This window comes from Coloeus monedula (assembly GCF_965178545.1).
Source record: "Coloeus monedula genome assembly, chromosome: 2".
NCBI classification, from domain to species: Eukaryota; Metazoa; Chordata; class Aves; order Passeriformes; family Corvidae; genus Coloeus; species Coloeus monedula.
In genome coordinates, this window is record NC_138782.1 from 89,234,740 (window position 1) to 89,254,846 (window position 20,107).

The window sequence follows — 20,107 nt, forward strand, 5'->3', positions numbered from 1 at the left end:
GGCACTTTCAGCGCGACTCTCGGGGTACTTGTCCACCCCGTGCCCCGGCACGGAGTGATGCCCGGGGACCGGAGGGGCAGGAGGGGCGGTACGCGCCGCGCGGTGCGGCGGGGCTCTGCTCAGGACAGGTGCGGGCGCCGGCCCGTGGAACGGACGGGAGGGGTCAGGACAGGACAGGACGGGACGGGACGGGAGGAGAGGGGAGCGGGTCGGTACTCACACGAAGGCGTGATAGACGAAGGCCCATCCGCGGGGCCGCTCCAGCACGTTGTACAGGTAGTTCTGCAGCCGGCGGTACTTCGCGTTCCTGCGGCAGCTCGGTCCGCTGCTGTACGACAGCGGCTTCCCCAGCAGGCTCATGCGGGCGCCGTGCTTCCCGCGGCGGCCCTCCCGCAGCCCGGCGGGGGCGGCCGCGCCGCCGGTGCCCAGGAGCAGCAGGCCGTCGCCGCGGGCCGCCGAGCTCGTCAGCGCCCTGCCCCGGCCCGACTCCACATCCTTCATGCCCGCTGCCGCGCCGCTCTTCACCCAGAGCCCCGCGGAGCCGCCCTCCTCCCCGCCGCCGTGGTTGCGGGGCATGGCATCACCCCGGGCGCCGGAGCGGGCGCCGGGGCCGCGGCGGAGCAGGGCGCGGGCGGCGGCGGCCAGGCACCCCGCGGCGGCAGCCCGCAAGAGGCAGCGGGGGCCGAGGGTCTCCGGGCGGCGCCCGCGGGGCGCGGGGGCGCGGGCCACTTTGGGCGCCCGGCGCGGCGGGCCGGCCTGCGGCAGCTTCGCGGGGGCCCCGGCGAGGGAGCGGGCGCCCCCCCGGGCGCGCTCTCCTCCCGGGCGGCGGCGCCCCGCCGCCGGTCCCCGCAGCTCCGCCCGGCGTGGTTCCGCGGCCCGGGACGGGGCGGAGGGAGGGAGGGCAGCTCCTCGCGGCTCCGGCGGAGAGGCCGCGGTTCGGTGGTGCCTGCCGCCGCCCGCTCCCTCGCTGCCTCCCGCGTCGTTTGGCCCGGCCGGGCCGGGCAAGCTGTTGCTCTCGCTCCGAGCGGCAGAGAAAGTCGGCGAGGCAGGCGGGCCGGTGGGGCAGGCGGGGGCCGCGCCGCCGGGAGCCTTCGCGTCCCGGGGCGGGAGCGGCAGAGACAGCGGCGGTGCCCGCGGCGGGGCGGGCGGCGAGCGGCTGGCGGGACGCGGCGCCCGCGTTCTACGCGCGCTCCCGGGAAATGTCCATGTAAGTCCGAGAAAGTAACAAAACTGCCGTAAGTCCCGGCGGCGGCGCGGGGGAGGATCGGCCGGCGGCGGGACCCCACTGCGGGCGGGGACCGCGGCCGGCCCGGGTGGGGCAGCGCAGACGAGCCACCGGGTGTCCCCCCCGAGGGGGCGGCGCGGCCCGGCACGCCGCTCCGGCGCTTCCGCCGTGTCCCGGCCTCGTGCGGCAGCGAGACAGCAGATCCCAGGGGCAGCGGCTGGCCTGGCCTCCCTGCGGGCTCCCCCACGGCCCCCGTCAGCTCCGGCCCCGGCGCGGTGCCGCCGGAGCGCAGCGGTGCAGCCGCTCGGTGCCCGCGCTGCGCCGAGACAGCGATGCTCCCCCTGCCGAGCACGGCCCTTTAACGCCCCGCCGCATCAAGGTGAGCTTGCGGAAAAAACCACCACCCACCCAGGCATCCGCAGGCGCGGCCGCACCGTGCTGCCCGTCCGGCCGCCGCACCGCGCCCGATTTGCCCGCGGGTTACCGCCCGTGCTCGGCGGGCGACCCCCGGCCACCCCCCAGCCCTCCTCCCGCACGCCGCGGCCGCCTGCTGCGGGCAGCCGCCGCCCGTGCCGCTCCCGGGGCCGGAGATCGGCAGCGCCCGCCGGCCCCCGAGGACTCCTGGGAGCCCTGCGCTGCCCGGGGGGCACGACGAGCCGCCGCCCTTCACTTCAGCACCCACTTCACGAAAAATAGCTTCATGTCACTGGTTTTGCAGCCTGATGTGAAAATGTGACACTAATTCCTGAAGTGTTAATGAAAAACAGTAAGGTGGATGCTAATGTTAAGCGAAATTCAATAGAAGCATTCAGAAATTAGTTTTTGGGGTTTTTTTGTCTTTGTACTGGCTAGTTAGAGGCCAGGCTCTCAAGCTTTGATTAACACACCATCTTCAACGCCCAGAAAAGAAGAAGCTGAGGCGCATCTCGTGTTTTGACAGTGAACATTAACTTGTGCCCCTGCTAATGCAACATGGACCCACCAACAGTACTAATTCATTGCTACAATGTGTCCAATGCCATTCATTCGGATGTCTTTAAATGCAGAGCTTAACCTTCTTCCTGTCTTCACTACACTTTCTCCTCCACTGCAGGCTACTTCAGACAGAAACTTTCTAACACATGAACCACAGTGGCCACTCACACTCGTGATAAGGGATGGCAGAAACAGCACACATGTCAAAACAGATGTTAAGTAGTTGATACAACTATCCACAGAAATGCCATTAATATTTAAGCTTTCCAGTGGCACATATCTACTCTTCTTTCTTTGAATTGTAAATTGAGTTAGTTAATCCTTCATTTACTACTTGTTTGCATTTCCCTGGTTTGATATATGCAAGTGTTTATACTCTTCATTTTTTTCATCCCTCTGTACTCATTTACATTCGTTTACCATCAGCCACTCCTCCAGAACCATGCTTAGATTCAAACTCTAGTGGCCTTAGTCACTTGAGTAAAATATTTGAGGGCTGGTACTCAAATTCTGGAAAGCCAAACTTCAACTGAGAGCTCATGGTCCAACTCACTCAGCCAGGCCTCTGTCCCATGAGCACTCACCCTTGAGCTTTGATTAATTGCTGGGTTGGGCAATGGCACAGCTCACAGCAGCACACGTGCATCACTGTTGATAGGACTGAGGCTTTAAACCAACGATTGGGCCAATAAGCTATGAACATTACTGAACTCCAGTTCCTGATGTACTTTCTGTGATCCATTAAGAAATATTGTTATAATTCTGTGCCCTCTAGTGGTGCTTAAAATCATCAATTAATTTATATAATCATAAGGAAAACAGTCTGTGAGCACAAGTTGAGCCAGTATTGAAATGTAGCCATAGATGGCAGAACAACTAGAAGCTAACAAAAGTAATACACTTAGTGATGAATTATTTTATTTTTTACAGTGTGTGAACAAGTCTATTTTCCCATCTGTTATCTGCTATTAAATAAATCCTTTTAAAAGTATGTATTATGAGAAGACATTTATGATAATGAATCTGATCCTTACTTGTTCATATGTCAGATAACCTGGGCATGATATGCTGGTTGAATGTGGAGGGGATCATTAGCACCCAGGCAGCTGCCTGCCCTCTAGCAGGCAGAGGAGCTGTGCTGTGTAACAAAGCTAGTCCTCATCTAACTATTTATTGCAAAATACAGGTTCACATTTATAGGACAACCATTTCCCCTCATATTTTGGCTTCAGACTATGTAATACCTACAGAGATGAGTCGTGTGAAATTCTAGCATGTCCACATGGTCCAAGGTCATCCTGGGTTCAGATGTCAGTAAGAGGATCTACTTGACGAAATCTCCAAGGCAAGAACATCCCAAGGAATCTTGACTTCTCGAGGCCGCAGGTACAGTGTATCACGTCTGCAGAGGTACAAGGAAAATGGCATTCTGAAGTGCAGCTTTAGAGCCATTATTACTGTGCTTTATGGCAAACGTCAACAGCATATTCTTCCAGATTTTTAAAAAACAGGTTTGCTTTGCATTTTCCAAATGTATACATCAAGTGTTACATATCCTGACTTGTGGAAGGATCAGCTGACACATGTAATCTTTTTTGATCAGGAACAAATGTTACATATGTTTGGTATTTTCAGGGTTTTCTTTCCAATGAGTGAGTTTCTTTTGATAAAGTACTTTTGATACCGTCTTACACCAGTGTTTCTGGTTTTATTTTAATAGAAGAGAGGAAGCAATTTAAAAAGCAGTGATAGTCTCTTATTCCCTTATTTATAATAAAATATTTTTTTTTGCTGGATCATGTACACTTCTTTTCTAAGGCATCTGCTAGGGCAGTTTTGGGATTAGCTACACTAGAATATTAAGCAAGCCTTCGCAATGACTAAATTTGCAAATGAGTAACATGAATACTGAAATGCACTTGGTTTAATTGTGACATAGGGTAGATACTAATAAAAGAAGAACTTTGTTACAGGGTAAAAACAAAGAGGAAGAGAAGACCAGCCAGGTTGGAGGGCACTGGCCAGAGTTCAGGAGGTCCAGTTAGTTCACTGCTTTGCTCCATGCTGCTAGGACAGATAGGATCTGGAGCCTATCCACATCAAATCCAAAGTACCTGAGCATGTAGTTGCCTCAAGTCACTGATAGATGTTTACCAAGCTGATGAAAACCAGTTGAGCACCTATAGGCAACTTTTAATATTTTCATGGATTTGAAGAATCTCTCTGTCTTTGTGCCTGAATTACATATCTGTCACAGGGGGTGGTAGCAATTTTTTCACAGAGGGATTGTTAGCATAAATTCATGAAACAGTGTAAGATGCTCAAATGCAGCAAAAGAGGGAACAGTAGAAATCACACGCACAATGTGGCTGTTTTAAGCAGAAAAGGAGCCAGAGTGCAAGCTGGAGGGCCTTCATAGCAACACCTTGCAAAGGTCGGTTTACTGTGGTATCATGTTTTGAGTTCATTTGAGTTCCTTGTTAATAACCTTTTTCACGTTATATAATAGTGCAAGGTATCATGTATGCTCTAGTTTTGCATCTCTTTGTAAGATTTTTAGCTTTCTGCCTAATTATATGGAGGAGGGCATACTCATAGCTATTCTTGGTAACAAGCATACAAGAGCCAGGAATAAGTTTTCAAAGCACATAGGTGTTAGGAACAATTCATTTATGATGTTGACCTGTTGTGTAGCCTATAATCCGTGGTATGCATCTCCAGAAAAACCCAAATCAAGCATCACTATTGCATAATAAACCATGAGCAAAATGTCAGATGAGGTGAACAGCATGTTAGGATGCACATTATAAGCTGTCCAGTCAGCACATGTAACATGCTAGCAGCTGTAGCGGGGCTCTGATATTAATATTAAAAAATGTTGGAATACATTGCATTAATATTCCAAGATGTTGGGATATTTTCCTGCAAACTTTTTTCACATAAATTGAAGAAGCAAGACTGTCAATAGCATGAGGCATTCATACACTGAACACAGCAGAAAGGATGGCCCAACTGTCTCTTCTTCATGCGGTCCCTTAACCCTGAACTCAAGAGAGTACCTTCAAAAGAAATTTAGTTTTGATGTGTCATTTATGTGTTGATTTTGATGGTAAACTGCTAGGACGTACTATCTCTGAGGAAGATCTGCCTCCACAAAGAGCTATCCTGTGCCCAGACTTTCATTCCAAGCAGTCCATCTCTGTGTAACTACCAGCACAGGCTAAATTTTGATCAGAAGACAAGACATGTATGGCTCACTCACAGTACCTGTGCCTACTTGGCTGCAGGCATGCTAGAAACACTTCTGCCTGGTTATTACACCCGTAAAATCCAAGGGCAGTTCCCAAACTGCTAGTAATGGACCCCTTCCTCTGCCAGGACCTGTTTGCTCCTTCCCAGCTAGAGGAACAGTTTGGCCTCCTCTCCTCACATGGTCATGATCAATGGCAGAAATTCCTGGCCTTACTTGTGTGCTGTCTGGCCTGTCCTGGAAAAATGTTCATTTTGTTTCCTGACTTCTAGTATTTCCTCTTACTCATCAGATATTAATCCCTGATAAGGTAATTATTTTATTCCATTGATTCCTACTTAAATAAATATCTAAACATCACTCTCCATTAATAAGGTATGCCTCACCTCCCTGTAAAGTCATTATCTAACCCCAAGAGTGCTCTCCTAAATGGCTCTACTCTTCATCTGCTTCACTTCCTCTTTCACCTTCTGGAGTTTTTTTGGATGGGTTTTGTTTGTTTGTTTACTATTTTATGGTGCTTCTTTTCCTTCCTTCCTTCCTTCCTTCCTTCCTTCCTTCCTTCCTTCCTTCCTTCCTTCCTTCCTTCCGAATTCCGAATTCCTTCCTTCCTTCCGAATTCCTTCCGAATTCCTTCCTTCCTTCCGAATTCCTTCCTTCCTTCCTCTTCTCCTCTGTCTGTGATGCAACTATCTGGACTCCCAAACAAACAGTCTGGTGACAAAACAAAGCCATATGTCTTGAAGGGTGCAAACCCTGCCACAGATCATTACCACTCTCTAATCTAGCAAAACAAGTCATGTGACGAAAAGAAAGAAAAGAAAAGAAAAGAAAAGAAAAGAAAAGAAAAGAAAAGAAAAGAAAAGAAAAGAAAAGAAAAGAAAAGAAAAGAAAAGAAAAGAAAAGAAAAGAAAAGAAAAAAGACCAAAACCCATAGTCTATACTGAGAACTGCAGAACAGTTTAGAGTCCTAAACTGGGAATATAATACATATAGAATAGAATAGAATATGAAATATTATTTCAGATAGAAAAGTTTGTTTTCTTAGAAGACAGGGATTTGCAAAATAATATTCCTCAAAATACCTAGAAGTTCTGAAGAAAACATGCCAATCAAAAATGTCAATGTTAATTGCAGATTTTATAGCCTAGAAGAGTTTCTACATATGAAAAAAGATCCTTGGGATATTGCCTTCAAAACTGCTTGTTTTCAAGCAGAAGAGTGTGATTTGGTTAGCTTGCATGTCAGCAGTTCCTTCCAGCAGGCATGATGACAACCCACAGCAGACTTGAAGAAATCCTGCAAGGTCAGAATACAGATACTTACAAATTCATCAAGAGGATTTTTTTTTTCACATTTCTAGTGTAGGAAACAAGTAAACATTTTTGGCGTTGTGTTGTTTGGACTTATTTCTGGTTTCTTTTGGTATGGAGAAAATATTTTGTGAAAGTTTAGCTTGATCCCTAGAGCTAGCAAAATTCCTTAATGACACAGTGATATCTAGTCTTAGTTAGGCATCTAGGGATGTACCTGAAAAAAGCTGGTGGCAGACGAAGTAATGAAATACATGAGGTGTATCTCATTATGAGCTTTTCCTTTAAACTACAGTGACCTTTATTATCTGCCAAACATGGACTTCTGGCCATCTCCTTTCTCTCCATCTCTGCACATCTCTTCCACTTGTACTACGGCAGCTCTGATTTTGAAAATTCCTATCTAATTGTGGCCTAATCTTTGAGGCATTGAAATTTTTGGACATTAATATTTTAGAATCACCTAATTTTTTCTCTTCTGAAAATACATAGAAGCACCTCAGTCTTCACTTGATTCAACTGGAACCATTTTTGTTGTTTGTTTCTATATACTAACTAGTAGATAGTGGAGATGTTCTCACCTTTACTCTCCTTGGTCCAAATGATTTTAATAAAAGTCTGTGTGGAGCAGTAAGGAGAGAGCCAACCACTTAAGGTGCTCTTGCCTCAGAGTTCTTATACTTCAGAACTGCTGTACATCTCTAGGTGTTGCTCCTGGGCAGCAGAGCCATGTTGAGGCTTGAGGGAGTACTCTGACCCCTGACCACTGGGACAGGTTGGCAGCATCAGTAATCTCATGTACGGGGCACAAGAGAAGATACTGTCTGTGTGCTTCTGGAGAGTTTAAAAGGTTCCTTGTTTGGTGCCCTGTCTTGTCTGGCCCTCATGTGAAGATGTCTATACACTTCATGTATCACTGAGATGGCTCAGTCCTATCATAGGAGTCTGGTTTCTACTCTTGAAATAGGACTTAAAATTTTAGGGGCTAAAGCACAGAGTCTACTGTCATCTAAAGTCTTTCTGAAGTTCTAGGAGGGACTTTATATTCTCTAAAGATCATTAGTTGTTCATTTGCATACAAATGCTCTTCCACCTGAAATTTTATTCATAGCCTAAATGTAGGACTCAAAACCAAATTATTGTAATTCATTGTAACCGAAGTGACATTCTAAATTAGACTGTTAATCACTAAACTAATATATTCTGAAGGTGCATTTTAAAATAGAAATTTAATTTACTGCCCCTTTTCATAAAATTGTGAAGATATTTGGCCTTTTTCATGTGCTGGTTCAAATAATTTGGCAGCGTCTGTGATCCTCAAAGAATTTGAATAAGATGTGCCCTCTGAGTTACTCAGGTGACATAACAAGAACTTACTCATAAGCTAGAGGCACCACAGAAAGCAGCAATTGATAAGAACTCTGACAGTTAATGTGCTTCCATTAGTGTATCAGAGGACAGGCTGGAAACCTTCAGTGGGAATTGTATGCTCGGGACTCCTCCTTTCTACTACTGTGTTCCTGTTGAATTCAGTGAGATTCATTCCTGTCATGAGATAAACCACAAAGAGATGGAGGCAAGAGTGTCTAAGGTCAATAGGGCCCTCAAGAGCTCCTTGGATGAGTAAATTGGATGAGTAAAGGCATTCAGTTGGAGCTGTTGGAACCATAGCACATCAGAAAAGAATACCTTCTTTTGCTTCTACAGGCATGGTTAGGCACTTATACATGTTCTTAAATCTCATCCTCAAGCACCCACTTCAAAAGTCTTAATCAGGAGAAAGGTGAAAAACAAGAAAGGAAATGTTAAGAGGAATCTAGGTCATCTAGTGAGGCTGTAAGACAGGAACAATAGTGAGAGAATTTACAACAGGTAAGCAGGAATCATAAACATGGGGAATGAGATGGTAGTTCAGAACAGGGCTTTTTCCCACACTGCTTAAAGGGGTGATCTAACAGTAGCCCTAGAGAAAGGCTGGAGGTAATTATTTAGCTTCAAAGCAGAATAAAATTAAAGTAAAATCTAAAACTATCTTGTTTTATGTATCCACATATATTATTGTCTGCAAGGAAACGTAGGAGCCAAAAGTGGGTTTTAATATCCTTGTAGGGCTAGGGAGAGGAGGTCATAGGCCAAATTTACTAGGCAAGTATTTGCATGAGAAGCAAGATGCACAAATATAGATATAAGGCAAAACCCACGACCTTTTACCATGAGGGTTGTCAGACACTAGCACAGGTGCACATATATGTTGTGAAATCTCTGTCCTTGGAGTTTTTCAAAGCTTAGCAAGCCTCAAGGAACCTGGCATAAATTTGATGAGAGCCATGCTTTGGACAGGTTGAAGTAGATGACCTCTAGAAGTTCTTTCCAATCTAAAATATTCCATGAGTCTAGATGACCTTGGCAATGAATACTTTATGACCTACCCCGTGAAATAAAAACCCATTGATAAGTTTGACCTGGTCAATACTCTAAGGACACGTAAGCATCTGTCACTGCTGATACCCTGCCCCTGTGGCAAAATCACAAACCTTACGTGCAGGGGCAGAGGGCTGAAAGGGTAGCAGTGGTATCTGCCTTCGATGTAATAGCTCCTCCAATTGCCTCTCTAAAAAGGAGAGAGGAGCAGTGACAATAAGCAGAGAGAGGCGTCATAGCACAGTCCCATGTGAGCATAACCCTGAAGAACATCACAGGACCAGGTGCCTGCCCTGTCTCCACCTTGGGTCCCAACTCTCTGCAGCACACTGACTTCCCATTCCTTTCTCCAGCCCTCCCTGCCGTAGCAAACATCCTTCCTTTTCTCATCTCTTTCTTTTCCTTGTGAGGTGGTTTGAATTTGGCTGAAATTTTTGCAGCATGACTTTTCAGTATCAAGAGGTTATGGGCGATGATTTGTTGGAAATCTTATTATCCCCAAATAAAAAGGCAGCATTTAATTTTATTTTTTTATAAGGGATTAGTTACTTTAATTGCCCTACCTAGTGGACCATTTAAAGAAAGCATTGAGAGCTACCAGTCTGAATATCACGTTTTTGTTAAAACTTCCCTGCTAGGGTGTTGAAATTTCTAGCCTTTTTTTAAAATCCTGATCAAACTTTGGCTCTGGTTAATAGGACGTTCCCATTAAAATCATTTATGTTGTTTTATTTATGACCACTATTTTGTTATTCTGCCTGAAGATTTTTATTCTGCAGAGAGGTTCATTGGTTCCAACTAATGAGAAGAAGAAAACAACCAGCTCAAGTTGATGATACCATAAATGCTTGGAACGAAAATTAAACATTATTATTAGCAACTTTCAGCAGGGTTTAAAGTGCTGAAACTTAACCTTGTCATGTGGATCCCTACCACTTAACTTTAATGAGTAACCAGTAGCAGGAAGGTTTCCTATATCGTGTGAGCAGTAGCAGCTGAAGAGAGATATGACATATTATCTAGATTGGTTTATAGAAGCAGCTATCCTATCACTGCAATAAAGAGGGAAAGTAGAAATTTAAGCCATTATCTTCTAAAAGATTCACTATAAAACTATGGTTCTAAAATTGCTTTTATAGCATAAGGATCATGTACTGGAAGCAAAACTTGTACATATTTCAAAATTAAATGATGGCCTAAGTGATAAATATGGGTGGTAAGTAAAACCAACAAGCTGCCTTTGTAACTCAGTTTGAAATGCTTATCGTAATCATTCTATCTTCTTTATGTTAGATCCTGATAGCAAACCTTGTTTTGTTTGTTTGTTTTTTCTTTAAAATGTTTCACAGAACATTTGGAGCAGAATGGAGAAATAGTTGAAAGCTTAGAGATTAGTGTTTTGGGACATTTTGCAGAGCACACTGTCCGGTGCCATAAACACATGATTCAGTTGTAACCTAAAATATCTTATTGAAGTTGTTCTTTCTATTCACTGTCTCTTTCCATATTTAAATCCATACAAATAAGGACACTTCTCTGTTTCCAGAGGGAATCTGTACACTCGAGTAGTGTAACAGTGGAGGCAGTTTCCTGCTGAAACAAATGGGCTTCAGAAAGTAATAAACATTTTATTGCTTATTTCTGCTCAACTGACAAGGAATTACTGACTTTATTTTCTAAAGAGGGGAGCATGTGAAATAGTGATGACAATTTTGGAAGACCAGTGTTGCTTTAGACCCCAAGTAATATTGATTAAGATATTATTCCCGATTACAAAACAAACAGGTTTTCTCTCCTTCCTATGGTATGTGACAATATTTTTTGCACATTGCTTTTGGTTGAGAGCCTTATTGAAGGCAATTTGGGTTCATGCACCCAAATGGAGTAATAATTTCCACTGTGTAACCTTACCTTCTCTTGCATAATTATTTGCTGCCCACTGAAGCAGCACATTCTCTTCCTAAAGCACATCTTTGAAATCAAACAATGTGCTTTTTAAAGGGGAAAAAAATTACAGTAAAACACACATTGTGGAGATGCTCCACAACCATGAAGATACTAAACATTTCATTTCACTTAAGACATCCCAACCATCTGCTTTAAAAAGCTGGAGCTTGTAAACTGAGAAGCTGTGGGAAGGGAAAGGAAGGACAAACCAGTGGCCCTAAATCTATCTGTATTTGATACCGTCCTTAGCGCTGTGATGCTGCTGGGTGAACACTCGCAACTGAGTGCGGGGCCGAAAGCATCCTCCGCATCCTCCGCATCCTCGGCATCCTCGGCATCCTCGGCATCCTCGGCAACGCTCAGCCCCGGTGGTGCCCCGATCCGTCGCAGTCTGTCCCGGGGGCGGCCTCGGGGGCCCGGGGGTCTGCCGGGGGCCGGGACCGTCAGTAGCTCGGTGCCCTCAGCAGGTGGCAGTGGCGTCCCGCGGCGGGCGGTGTGCGCGGACCCCCTCGGCCCCTGCCCCGCGGAGCTCCGCGGCGCGGAGCGGCTGCTGCGGGGGCCGGGGAGCGGCAGCATCGGCGGAGAGCAGGACACGTCCTTCTTCCCTGCTCACCCCCGCCGGCAGCGTGGATCTCATAATAAATGTGAAGTAATTCTACAAAGGAATTTCAAAGAAAAATTGATGTAATCAGAATCAAACAAACACCAACCCCCCCCCCTCCCCCCCCCAAATAACCCATCCACGAAAATCTCCACAAGCCCCACAAAACAAATCAAAAGCATGGGTCCCCTATCCATTCAGTCCTTTCACCACCATGTCTGTGACTGGATTTATGTGTAAATGATGGTAAAAACATCATTCTAAAAAGAAGGGGTTTTAGTTAAATTGGGTCAAAATTAATTTAATGCTGCTGTGGTTAAATACTTCTGTGGCTGCTTACACAATGATTTACAAACATTGCTAGTCTTCAGCTACTTCCTGAAGGGAGACGATATGTAAAGACATATCCATGTAAAAGTATGCTGAAACAATTACATTTCAGACGGGGAGATCCTTCTTTATTTAAAGTTCCAAATTATTAATTATATGAACATGTTGAGTTTTTAAAAGCACAATGAATGGTATCTGTGTTTGTTTTCTACTTCTTTTTGACGTATTTCATATGGTTCTGCAATGTCATTTTGTATGGTATCTTAAGTGTTTTAAAGTAGTCTTAAGTTAAACCTCCTTTTGTATTCTTTTCTTTTTCTTTTCTTTTCTTTTTCTTTTCTTTTCTTTTCTTTTCTTTTCTTTTCTTTTCTTTTCTTTTCTTTTCTTTTCTTTTCTTTTCTTTTCTTTTCTTTTCTTTTCTTTTCTTTTCTTTTCTTTTCTTTTCTTTTCTTTTCTTTTCTTTTCTTTTCTTTTCTTTTCTTTTCTTTTCTTTTCTTTTCTTTTCTTTTCTTTTCTTTTCTTTTCTTTTCTTTTCTTTTCTTTTCTTTTCTTTTCTTTTCTTTTCTTTTCTTTTCTTTTCTTTTCTTTTCTTTTCTTTTCTTTTTCTTTTCTTTTTCTTTTCTTTTCTTTTCTCTTCTTCTTTTTTTTTTTTCTTATAACTACCACTAGGGATTACATATTAAAAGATTAGGATTTGCAGGAACAATTGCTGAATGGATTTTATTTAAGTAGTACTCATCTAAATAAGGGTAGTTGAGATGCTTATCCAGATTCTGTTCCCCACTGTGTCTGTGCTAGCTTCAGTGGAATGACATCAGTAATGAACACCACTCACTATTTTTGGTTATTTTTGGGGATTTTATAACACATACAGTTCTCTAGTTAGAGAATAAGCCAAGAGTAATGGAGTGTTGTATTTTGTAGGTTATATTTATTTGCTAGCACCTGTTCATAAATTATGAAAATACCTTTTCTTATCTATTTGGCTCATTTGCACATACTGTCTGACAGTTTTCTGCTTATTTTCAGAAGCTGTGTATCCTCTACTCAAAACTGTGGCATTTTGGGGCAGTCATCTGCTGGCTAAGAAATTATTTCAAGTGGGACTCCATTTTTTAAAAGAAGTTATACGTCTTGTGATTTTGGGCTTTGGGCAACTAGGAAATAATACATATTTTATGGGGGAAAGAACAAGCTTTTCTTTTTTGACAAGAGCTTCAGGAGCCTATTTCTGGAATCCACAGAGGCATATTGATTGACAGCTCCCCTTCACCTGTTCACCGATGATGATTCATACCAAGACAGAAGAGGAAGTAAGCAGGAAGCAGAGAAAGGAAGAGGGTGCAGTTTTGGGAGTTCTGTGTATCCCTCTGAGGTTCTGTATATTCCATCAGAGAGGACCTGCTGTTGTGATGGTTTCCATGGCTGCACTGTTCTGTTTGCCTTCTGCAGCACTCACTAGCACCTAACTTTCCTGTACTGTTCTAATTGCTTCCCACTGGAGAATATTTCCAGGCTTTTGCTTTTTTAAAGTCAGGTTCTATCCCTTGTTTTAAGTCTTCTCAAACTGATTACTGCAATGTTTTTCCATTAAAATGTATGATATGATGGAAGAGGCTGGTACAAAGGCAGCAAAATAGCAGAAGTCTGACTGGTGTTAGGCTGTGGAAATGCAAACTCTTACACATTTTCCATGTTACACTTTCCAGCTGTCAAACTATTGCACTAGATCAGATGTTTGCAATTACTTCAAATGAAATCTTCAGCTTAAAGATTTCTTGAAAAACATGAGACTGTAGGTAAACAAACTTAAATTATTAATTTAATATTTACATGCCATCCTTCTGCCAGAATAATATAAGGTAGACTAAGCATATATATTTATTGTTACTTTAAATGCAGCCTTAGCTTACAAATTTCTACCACTAGCATATCTGAAATATGTTCCTCCAAGATTTTGTCTTTCATTTGTCTGTGTAACTGTGGGTACCTGTACTACTTATTCCAATAATCAGAATCTGCTTCCGCTTTGGGACTAATATTAAAAAAAAGATGGAGAAGGTCTGGAAGACTGTGTTTCCCTAAGGATCATGGGTTTTGTGAATCCTAGTGATTTCAGTGTCTTGTCACAAAGCTCTGACAAAATAAAATGCTTAATAGCAGGTCTAATTTTTTTTTTACATAAAATAAATATTCCCATATCACTCCTGTGATTGGTACAAGTTGTATCTCTTCCACACTGTAACACCTTTAAATTTGTTTTATTCTTGATTTAAATTCTGAAAAGTTCTATGACTCTATTTATAAGTGGTATAATGGTGTTGAATAGCTATTGTTGGGGTTTTTTTTCTAATTTAAATAGAGAATTTCATGGCATTTATTGATCCCTAAGCTGTCCTTTTTTTCTGCAGAAAGGAAGCTCCCAAATCTTCCATTTCCCACCCCTAACTTTGCTCAGTTATTCAGAGGGCACAAACTCTTTCTAAGGAGACAGAAAGGCAAAGAACACCTTCACGAGATATCTGGAAAGCAGCTTAACTAAGAGCATCTCACCAAGTTCTCTGATTTTCAGTAGGTGTGCTACTAAAAGGGTTCAGCGTATGCCATATTGCCATTTAGCACATTTCTGTCCACTTTGTTCCAGACAGCTTTGTCTGAGTAAAGTTGAGATTTAATACTCACTTCAGACATTTTGTTCCCTCTTAGAGGCAAGCAGAATGGGGCTTGACTAAGCATTCTCCCTATGACATGAGAGCACTGGGTGTGGCAGGACCCCTAGAGAGATTTGCCTGAAGGAAGCCTTTCTTTGCAGGACTTTTAAGAACAATTTAGGATGCAGGGTTTAAAAAAATAAACAAGGGAAAGTTTTATACTGATATTAAATAATTTTTCTAGGGGGGCTGTGAGCCTTCTGAAATTTTTTATCAGAAAAGCATTTGTCTGAGTCAGTAATTCAGCATGTTGAGGAATACAGTATTTGGGATTTCTATTTCAGCTTTGTTGAAAACTCTGCATTTTAAGTACTCTAGTTAATTGTTCAATTGGAAATTATGCAGGCAATATAGTGCATTGGAGGAGAGAACCCCAAAATGCACAGCTCCCCTTTTCTAAGCTAGTGGGGAACAGGACATAAAAGAAACTCAGATGTTGGCCAGAATTGTGTTAGGGTTTCAATTTTAAAATTAAAGTACTGGTATGGAATGAGATAAGAGGGAGAAATAATTGTGGGTTTAGAAAAAGGTAAGAAGTTATGAGAAAGCATCAAAATTAACACTTTTCTAATTTAACTGCTGCTGATTTATCTTGGATGTCTAGTGTATGAAGGGCTGTACAACAAATCCATTAGTTTGCTAGGAGCTCAGTGTTTTCTTATCAGCACAGCCAGCAGTCTCCTCGAGCAGATTTGGAGAAATTACACAGCATGTCTGTGCCTCAGTTTCCCAGCTGTAAAACTGGAGTAATAATTTGTTACTTGAGCTGATGTTAAATGAGATCCCCATCAATTTTTGGCAGTTTGCTGCTATCATCCTTAAGGTGATTTAACACCCCAGGATTATATACATCTACTCTTCCTCCCTATTCAAGAAGAATACAGTTTGCTTATCTCTTCAGTCATCTACCACAGATGGAGAGAACTGTGCTCACAGCCAGAATAACTCTGATGTGAGAGGATGTTAGTTAGTGAGATGTTTTTTATATTTTTCATTGTGTAAAATACATCTATTTTAATACATGACTAAGATTAAAAAAAATTATTACCACAAGGTAAATCAATTAAATGTTCTTCTTATAAAAAATACACATTTCTAATGGAAAATTTTGCAGTATGTTGGTATATTGCTCTACAGTACTAACAAACATCTGTTATTAAACACAACCAATCAAAATCTGACTCAGTCACCCCGTAGATAATTTTCAAATGCCCTAAAAATTTTAATTATGTAGCAGTTGAGCACCACTTTAAAAAAAAAACAAATGAAAACGAGCCCTGAGTTGAAGCATACAAATAGAAATAGCAATATGAAAAAGAGTGGTTTAAACCCATATCAAACCCAAGGCATGCTGCTGGTTTATTGCAAATATTCGTCTGAAGTACAATCTTCTGAGCATGTGTCCACTTAAGTGATATTCCTCTCTCTCTCCTCCAGGGGATGTTGAAATTCCTTTTCCCTCTCCACCAAAGTAATTTATCTACTTATTGACTAGTTCAATACAATATTAGGAAGATTGCAAGCACCTTGTTGATATTTGAGCAAACCGAGGTTCCTCTACCACTTTGCTCTTTGTCCCTTTTCTCATCACTCGCATGGCACAATGGCTTCAGCTGCCTGGCTGGAGCTGTAAGAGGCAAGGGAATTGGCCAGATGCACTGTTTTGGGGAGGTAGGACAAAATCCCCGATTACATTTCTAAGGAGCTATGAAGGGATGCAGTAGATTGTGCCTCTGGCTCAGTGTCAGGCTCAGGGATTTTGGTGAGCAGCTGGCCCTCTTAGTTTACTGTGCCTTCTGCTTTGGCCACTTGAATCATATATTAAATACAAATTCTTGTGAACAACAAGAGAATATTAACTTTCAGCTAGTCAATAGGAACTATTGTGTGTGCAGCACCTCTGGCCATTTTTCCAGCTGGGAATATGGACCTGAGGACTCGTTTCTGGCCATAGTTCATTGGCAGGTTACTGGCGCAAAAGGTTGTTATTATTAGTATTGGGGAGAAATAACTGAGCAATTGCTTTTGTTCCAAACCACAAACCACACAGTATGGATAGTGTAACATAAAGTACATAGTGCCTACATCTTAAAATATCTCTTTTACATGTTTATTTTTTCAGTGTCTTGGTATTCTTTATTAAGCCAGTATTTACATTTATGAAAGACAGGTGAATTTAGAGTTTTCTGAGCACAAACCTGTCAATCCATCCATATGAATGCTTCATCTTTTCCTCCCTGGAGGTTTACTTCTAAATGTGGTCTGTGTAATTGCCTGTACTGTAGTTTGTTTGTATTTCTCTGGTAGAACTGCATAGTATTAAAAATCGATGTGGAATGATTTGGATATAGGCACAGTTTGTACCCTCTCCCCACATTTGCTCCAGTAGGGACTGGAGGTCAAACTACCAAATATCAGAATTCAACTATGCAACTACATTTACAGCATGAGGGAAATCTTTCAAATACCTGAGTGCTATTATTATAATATCGCAGGACTACAATAAACAACAAGTTATGTAACAGTTTTTAATGGGTTCTCCTGATAGTCTTCACTACAGTACTGTAAATTTATTCTAAAGTGGAATATATTTCCACCACTCAAAATTAATAAAAACCAACCCAACAATCTCCCTCCTCCAAAACCCAAACAAACCCAACAAAAACAGAAAGAAAAAGATAGGCATTTCACTTAGTATGTAGTTTTTTATTATGTTCTATAAAGGTTGTTTAATTATAGATAAAAGAGCTTATGTGCATGTATTAGGATGTATAAATGCTGTCAGAACTTTGTTGTCTTACCTAGTTTATTGGGAAAAGTAGAAAAAGGAAATAAATTTGCCACATACTTTATAATGAGCAGAAAAAAAGAAAAACAGAGATTATCTCAATCTGTTTATATAGTTGGCTTTACATTTTAAATTGTTTTGTTTTTCCTACAGATAAGCTGATACTCAGCCTGAGGATCACCTGTTCTGGGGACAAAACCAAGAAGAATCACATTACAAACTAGCATTGTGCAAGCCCTAATTTATCTCACCTCCCAGCCCTTATGGATTTTCATCAAGTCCTGTGTATCTGCTTCATCTCTGAAGACAGAAGGGCACAGAGGTTTGCACAGCCATGGTTTGCTTTTGGAAACCCTGCCATGGGTTCTGATGTGCTCAGTACATTGGCAACTTCATTTTTCCTGATCAGGAGCTTCATTTAGGCATGCAGACTTGCCTGAGCCGTTCCCTTTCCTGTGAGAAATGTCCGAGTGGTAGCATTGTCTGTCATTCATTGCCTCCAAAAGCTCTGCCTGTTATCCTGCCTTGGCGTGTCATCCCCTCCCCTTGCCCATGCCCTGTGGATGTGAACAGGTGCCACAGCAAGAGGGACACCATGGGCTCTCAGTGTTTTAACAGCTGGAGAACATGCAAGTTTGCTTCTCATTTTTAGATGCTGCACACAAGACTATACATTGCTGGCGGTAGATGTAGGTCTAAGAGGGTGAAACCACAACATCAAGCAGAACATCCTCACCTTCTTTGTGTTGGCCATGGTCTGGTGCTGACCTGTGCTGACTCAGAAGTTCTTCCACAGAAAGATTCCTGAAGGGGTTTAGGATGAGGACATCAAGAGCAAACCCCAACTCTAGCAATCATGATGGTAAAAATCTTAAAACTGTGCTCAGAGCTGTTCTGCCACTAACTCTGTCTTATTCTTCTTGGCTGTCGTATAGGAGAGGCAAGGTAACAGGTCATGCTAGCAGTTGAGTAGGAAGCTTTTCATCTTCCTTCCTTCTGGCTGGCCTCAGACCTTTTCTGGGCAGTACTATGTGCATGCAATCAGCTGAAGACAGCTGAAAAACAAGATTAGACTTGGTGACGGTTTGGACCACAACTTGCCATTACTGTGGCCAAGGGGTCAGGGGATCTGGATCTCTTTGGGAAGTCTGGTCCCTGACAAATCCACTGTGCCACCTCTGAAAAACATAATCTTGCCTTCCCAAAGCCTAAGATCTTTGTTTATTTTGCCTCCATTTTTAGAATAACATCCTCAAATTCCACCTATTTCTGCTTCCCTTTCTCTGCTGATACAAGGATAACTTGGCAGAGAACCATGGACAACCACTCTGAGATACCTAGCACAAGCTAATGACCACTGCATGGTTTGCAGGAAATTTTGAAAGGTAAAAGCAAGACTTGAACCTTTCTCAGGCTTCAAAGGGTTAATTTTCTCCAGAAGAGCATCTCCATCTCCTTGGCAGGGTGGATAAGAGTTGTTTGAAGAAAAGACAATGTAGTTCTTTTGTTTCAGTTCTACTCTTCAAGAATTGCTAAATGGAGCCACCAGAGAGAAGTGTCTCTGAATTTCAAGGTGACACCCAAAAGCTGCTTGTCTTAAAGCTTTTGTGTCTGTTCACATTTCAAGGGTAGACATCAGAGAGTTATTAGAGGCCATTTTATTTGTAACTCTGGTAAGTCTGCTCCATAACTTAAGGCAAAGCTAGAACGATATGGAGAATGAAAACCCTTCCAAACCTTAGAGTTTTCTAGAGACATTTTGATCCCAGTCCTGGAAAACCTGAATATTAAAATGCTCAGCAAAATGAAAAATATGTATTTTCAGATGGATCAATTCTTTCCAATTTAGATTTTTCACACATCTGACATATATTTGTATGAAACACAAAACCAAAGTAAAAAGCCATTTCAAGGAAAAAAAAATATAAGGCTTTCATTCAGAGATGTCAAAATGAGCCATTTTGACATTGTCAGAACCTTTCAATCTGGTTTTTCCTCACATAAATGAAATTTGAGTAAAAAAGACAAGACTTCACAAAGCATTTAAAGACAGATGCACCATTTTAATAAAAATATATTTTGCTAGTAGTTTGATTATCAACTGTAATCAGAATAATAGAAGGGTTTATTTTTGTTAAAATAAAATTAAAAAACGAAACTCTTAGGTAATTATAATATACAGCAGCACTCAGTTAGCTGTCAGAGAGTGTATAATAGCATCTACTTCAGAATTTAGTTCTCAAACAGTCTTTTATGTTATCCATCAGTCACTGATTTCCCACATACAAAAGATAAACATTCTTGACATTCTTCAGCTCTGGCAAGTAGCAAACAAATATCTGAATTTTGAAAGAAATTTTTTTAATAAGGAAAATTTTCTTCTGCTGATATTAGATACTTCACTGTACTTTTTTTTTAAAGTTGACTTTACTGGAATTTTGCATTTATTTTTAGTAGCACGTGTCGCTTATTCCACAGAATTTGATGGAACTATGACAGTTGCCTGCCTATTTGAAGAACAGTGATTTTACTAAATGAAAGACATC

General features: G+C 42.4%; 1 protein-coding gene and 1 long non-coding RNA gene across 4 annotated transcripts in view; one reads left to right on the forward strand and one right to left on the reverse strand.

Moving 5' to 3' along the window:
- Positions 1–1,493, reverse strand: part of KCNQ5 (potassium voltage-gated channel subfamily Q member 5) — a 284,393-nt gene extending 282,900 nt beyond the window's left edge. For both annotated transcript variants that reach the window (XM_082302865.1, XM_082302864.1), the window contains exon 1: positions 221–1,493. In XM_082302865.1, coding sequence (XP_082158991.1) covers positions 221–576 — 356 coding nt within the window. In that variant the 5' untranslated portion in view covers positions 577–1,493. The remainder of the gene's footprint in view (positions 1–220) is intronic.
- Positions 1,069–17,843, forward strand: LOC309586236. Of its 2 annotated transcripts, none has more exons than XR_014227354.1 (3): positions 1,069–1,207; positions 3,433–3,586; positions 17,715–17,843. It is a non-coding gene; the product is annotated as an uncharacterized lncRNA (long non-coding RNA). The 2 variants fall into 2 exon arrangements; XR_014227355.1 differs by lacking the exon at positions 17,715–17,843 and adding an exon at positions 13,092–14,089.
- The last annotated feature ends 2,264 nt before the right edge of the window (positions 17,844–20,107 follow it).